The sequence below is a fragment of the Delphinus delphis genome, chromosome 10 (assembly GCF_949987515.2).
Source record: "Delphinus delphis chromosome 10, mDelDel1.2, whole genome shotgun sequence".
NCBI lineage: Eukaryota > Metazoa > Chordata > Mammalia > Artiodactyla > Delphinidae > Delphinus > Delphinus delphis.
In genome coordinates this window covers 17835481-17841091 of record NC_082692.2, presented here as the reverse complement: position 1 = coordinate 17841091, position 5611 = coordinate 17835481, and the positions used below count along the sequence as shown (strand labels likewise).

At 47.2% G+C, this 5611-nt stretch overlaps 1 protein-coding gene across 1 annotated transcript; it reads right to left on the bottom strand.

The window, feature by feature from the left end:
- Positions 1-3434: 3434 nt before the first annotated feature.
- HDGFL1 (HDGF like 1) lies at positions 3435-4103 on the bottom strand. The gene has a single exon (XM_060021571.1). The coding sequence runs from the start codon at positions 4101-4103 to the stop codon at positions 3435-3437; it is 669 nt and encodes a 222-aa protein (XP_059877554.1).
- Between the last annotated feature and the right edge of the window lie 1508 nt (positions 4104-5611).

Here is a 5611-nt window from a genome sequence, read left to right as displayed (position 1 = left end):
CATTATCTGTGATGTTTGTGTGAAATATCAAATACTTGGAAAGTTACAGAAACCAGAACGCTAAATGTGTCTGCAGATCACTGACAACATGATGAACACACATTTACGTGGAACGCTTAAACATGATCTTCAGAACATTCATGAACATATCTGAATACCCCCAACACAGCATTAGCAAAAGGCCAGGCGGCGCTCTTTGTTCGGTAAAGTAACTAATTCTTCATCAGTCATTTTGTCACTGAGACACATATTGTTCAGAAGAAAACAAAAAACAGCACTGGAATCAAGGAGAATTTTAAAATTAAAGAAAATTTAAGGAAACAGCATCTTTTTCAGTCTGTACAAAACATTTCTTGGCCACCAAAGCATACATATAGGGTCTACTTCCCAGGAGAAGAGGGCTGAGAATACAGATTTTCCATGTTTCCCTTTCTTTACTGGGTCTTATTTGTGTTTACTAACTCTGTGAATCATTCTTTAGATGTACTAGTATTTAGATCACCATTTAACTACAATATTATAGTCACCAAGAAGGCAAGTGTGTGCTGCTCCCTAATAAACACTAAATTTTCCTATCTTCAACATTTGAAACAAAAAAAAGGAAGAAAGAAATAATACAAAGAGAAAGACTCAAATGGTAGTGATTTCATTTTCTACCTTTCGGGTTATTGAATCATTTCGGAAGATGTGCCTCCATGAAAACCTCATCAAAATCACATGCCTGTGTCTGTGGCAAATATACGGCCCACATTCAAACTTCTTACAGTCACAAACTCCTTGAAAAATACTGAATGTGCTATTGTCCTCATCACTTCCCGAAGTCAGTTAATGACAACTGTCAGATGCCCCAAATGATTTTTCTTACACGCCACAAGCAATGTTTGCTAATATAGTCTTTGCCACACAAATTTCTAAACGTTCACTTCAAAATAGTAGAGGGCAAGTACTCCCATTTTATTCAATAGGAAGTTTTATACAATAGCAAACGATAAAATGTAATAAAACAAAACACCTCTGATTAGAATGAGAAAGACCTGCCTTTGAATTTTGGTTCTTACTAGTTGTCTGACCTTGGGAAAATACTTAACAACTCTGAACTGCAGCTCCCTCAGCTTTGAAACAGAGATAATAGTAGGTACCTAATTGAGTAGTTGTATTAATAAAGACATTATGTGTAGAGTATAGTATACAGCCTGACTCACTTTTAGAGACTCAATATAAACTACTCCCATGATTACTTGTTATTGATACTAAAATAAAATTTTTTTTTTAACTTCTGATTTCATGGTTAGTGCTTTCTAAATGTGCAATTCAGGGGAAAAAGCTTAGGCTTGGACCAGCAAAGTCTGTCTTTGAATCTTGACTTTTCTGTGAAGTGTAAGAAAAATCACTTAACCTCTCTGAACCAGAGCTGCTTCCAATGGGAAATTTGAATACTAATATCTACCTTGCCAGATTACAATGATTGAATGAGGCCATTCTTCTCAGCACATGGTAAACGTTCATTGAATAGTAACTCTTAGTATTAACATTATTGTAACAGCAGTAGTTGAAAAGCAAGGATTCATCTGATGTGTCTGTGTTGGAATAAAATAATACCATTTTATACAGGGATAGAAAAATAGGATTGTCTTCCGTTGCTAACCCTGCTGGTTAGCGATGGCCTGACATGTTCTGTGAGAAGGACTCCAGTATTTAGTAAGTCTCTGCATGCATGCACTGTCGACAAATACAGAAACTGGAACCCAGCATGTGATTATCATTAAGTAGATCTAAATATCCCCAGATATTTGCACAAAGCATTGAAAAGATACAAAATATTCTGCAGCTACTACCTTATTTTAAGAACTGGAAATAAAAAGCAACTGCCTTTTTTCTCCTGTAAAAGGTGTTGGAGAAGAGTAGTGAGAAGATCTGGGAAAGCAGCAACAACAAAAGGACCAAATCTGTTGTTTGGCAAAGCATGTACAGTATTAGAAACTCAGTTACTGTCCCAGGTGTCACCATTCAAACATCTTAAGTTGACTTATTTCTGTTCATTCTAATCAGTGGCAGTGATTATCACAGACAGAGTGAAGGGTACAGACCTTAAGATAACAAAGGTTTATCGAGGGTGATTCTAAAAGACACCTGTACATTACAAATAATTGCTTTTAACATAGGATGTATAGAAAACAAGAGGATCGTTACATTTAAGGGCCAATTCTTCAGAAACCAAAGGAATAGACCCGAGATTTGTTTAAAGTAATCAACGTGTTTTATTTCCTTAGAACTGAAAGAATTCAGATCTAAACTTCCAAAGCTACAGTCAACAATTTTTTATCAGAGCCCAAGGGAGAAGGGCAGGGGTGAAAGAGACCAAAGATGAAGGAAGGCATAGAGAGACCACTAGGAGGAGGTGGGGAGGGGCCCCGTGTTTCCCTCTGTCTTCTGAGCCAGTTACATATCAGATCTGGTGACAGTACTGAGGGGACCAGGTTGGGGGATATGAATGGGAAGTGACACTGCAAAGGAACACTGACCGAACCTTAACTACAAAACAAGTCATCAAACCCCAAGTAGAAAGGGAACCTCCTAGTTCATCTCAGAAATGGGGTAGCAACGGCAGAGCTAGGAACAGGATGGAGGCATGCCCATTTCTTTTATGCCTGGGTGATGTATATGACTGTAGGGTGGCCTTGAACTGTGGGAAGAGGAAGAGGGGTGGCCAGGGGTCTTCTCAGAACATCCTGTGTGGCTCTAAAGATCTAAATGGGGACAGATGCTCCTCAACCTTCCAATCCAAGAAGCTAGTCAAAGCTAAATTTATGATTGCACAAACAACTTGGAAGTGCCCAAATTATGTGATGGAAAACTACAACTCCCATAATTCCCTGGGTCGGCAAAAGGGAGACCCCTCCGGCATAAGCTGTCCCACTTTCTCAGCAACTAGGCCTCCGATACAATAGGCCTGGGAGGAGTGGACAGGAGTTCAAGGAGACGCCACCCCCGCTCCACCACAGTTTGAGGGGTGTCCCTGGCAGGCCTCTGGAAGTACCCCCTGCTCCTCCTTCACCCCTTCCGACACTCCCACCCCTGATTCCAAAGTGGAGCTCCATAATGCCCGAGGGGAGGGGCGGAGGGATGTCATGAGGGGGAAACGGCTGGTCCAGGCCCCAACGGAAGCGCTGGCAAACAGTTGCAGGCAGGGAGGGGGCACAGTGGTCTCATCTCATCCCAGGGAGCAGAGGCCCCGACTCAGATCCCAGTGGTGTGAGGGCACAGAAGTGAGGGCCTGGTGGCCTGCCGCATCCAGCTCAGTCCCCAAGGGCCGGGGGTGGAAAGGGAGAGTGGGTGGAGAGCGGGGTGCCAGTTTGCAGGCCGTGGCCAGTTCCCCCAGTAACAGCCAGGCCGCAGCAGGAACGGGGCGGGGGCTCTTCTGTAAACTTTGGTGACTACTGGCTCTCACGGCCTCCGACGCCCGGGGCCTCGGCCTCTCTCTCAGCAGCCTCTTCCTCCCGCCCCTGCTCCCCCGGCGGCGGCCCGTTCTCTGGCTCCACGAGGAGCGGCTTCGCATCCCCCGCCGCGGTGGCCGCCTCCACCATCTCCTCCCCTTCTTCCGAATCAGCCTCCTTGGGACGCTTGGGGATGTCCTTCGGCGGGTCCCTGGCGCTCCTCTTCAGTGGCCCCTTTTCGTTCTCCTCCTCGGCCGGCGGGTCGACGCCCGGCTCCCCCGGCTCGGCGCCGCCGCCGCCGTTGGTGTGGCTCTCCGGGTCCCCACAGCCCTCGGTGGCCTCCGGCTCGGGCTCAGGCCCCTCGCCGCAGCTCTTCCCCTGGGCGAACTGGTAACCAGGAGCCTGGACGGCGGGGTTGTTCTCGATCTCCCACAGCCCCTCGCTGAAGCCCCTCCTCTTGCTGGGTTTGCCGAACTTCTCTTTGGACTCCTCGTACGGGAAGAGGTGCTTGGGTCCCAGGAAGGCCGTATCGTGGGTCCCGAAGAAAAACACTCGGTAGCGGTTGGCCTCGGCCGTTTGCTCGATCCTGGCCGGCCAGTGGGCGTAGCCCTTTAACTTGGCGAACACCAAGTCCCCGCTCTTGTACTTGCGCCGGCAGAACCGCGACATGGCTGCGGACCTGGCCTCGGCAGCAGCTGGAAAGGGCGACCCACGACGGCGCGCCGGGGCAGCGGCTACTGGGCTCGGGCTGCGCAAGCCCCCCTCCCCCACCCCAGGGAGCTCTCGCGCGCACCGCCGGGCGCCACACCTAGGAGCCCTGAGAAGGTTCTAGTGCGAAGTGCATTATCTCGGAGACCCAAAGCCCGCTGGGCCCCACCGTCGACGCCGGGGTTTCTAGAACGACAGAGCCAAGAGCTTGGGTATCCCGGGTGGCGGTTGTGCTGACGGGGATCCTCTGCGGATCAATCGCTAGGGCACCCGGCTGTGAAGGTGGCATCGTTTACTGTGTCAGCCAGAGTGGCCTAGCAAGGGAGAGATGGGGCAGGGTGGCAAGAAAACGCAGTGACACGATTAGCACACATTTCGATGAAACTAGTAACAGGCTAGCGCAGATTTGCAGTATCCGTGGGGACCCCGATCTGCTCATTACAGAAAACTCCACTCTTGCCTCAGGAGTTGCCTGAGTCAGTGGTTACACCCGTTTTCTGATTTCCTTGAGAGCTAACACTGGTGCCTGCAAGGGGATTCAAGAATAGAGTGGAGGCAAAGGAATAGAGTCAGCAACGCTGGCAGGATGTCTAGAGTGCACATCTCTCGGAAACTGGTGTCCTAAACTTTGGGGGGGGGGGGTCACAAAATGTATAGAGCAGCCTCATGACCATGGCAAACCAGCCATGTCAAAATTTCCTCCTTTACATGGGATGCTGGGCATGGCCCTTACCCTTTCATTGATTCTTGCATATTTTAAGAGAGAAGACTCTTATCTCTTGGTGGTTATAACACGGAAATGCTATCAAATGCTCTCAGTATCCTCATCGAGAGGGGAAAATTGGGCTTAAGAATTAGGTAGAGCTCTGCTCATATCAAATATCTTGTTACTATCTAGAACTTCCTGGGGGCTACAGACTAAAATAGAATCATTTCAGCTGAGAGACTATTTTAAGAATAGACTTGTTCTCCTTAAGTGATAATTATGGGAGTTTCCCTGTAACTGCAGTCGTTACACATTTGTCTGCATCTTTTTTGAGTCCTGCTAGCTAGCTGTGAGCTTGCACTCTGAAACCTAGCCAAATTTGTCGTACTAGTACACTTGGCTATTATGACAAAGACCTTTCAATATCAATTGTGTATTTAATTGCATAGATGTTTTTTCCTAGTGTAACCAGCAGTGACCAGTGGAGAATTAGAACCACTAACCCATTTCAGTATAACTCAAATTTGTTTCTGCTTTGCTGGGTTGCATCAGCCATTTTACCTCTGGGTGGCGGAGACCTGTTCTGGGCAAAAGAAGTTCTCTTCTCCCAACAAGGCAAAACAAGTACAATAGACTTTGATAATTCTAAACAACTTCTTTTAGCTCTTCTGTCAAGCCATTTTCTTAGAACGCTTATCTGCCCCACGAATAGCTACAACTTTACCAATTAAGTAACATCGACACATGCCCAGAAAGGGTACTT

What these genes read in the sequence shown, in the direction of transcription:
- HDGFL1 (XM_060021571.1), bottom strand. Translation starts at nt 4,103, where the DNA reads ATGTCGCGGTTCTGCCGGCGCAAGTACAAGAGCGGGGACTTGGTGTTC.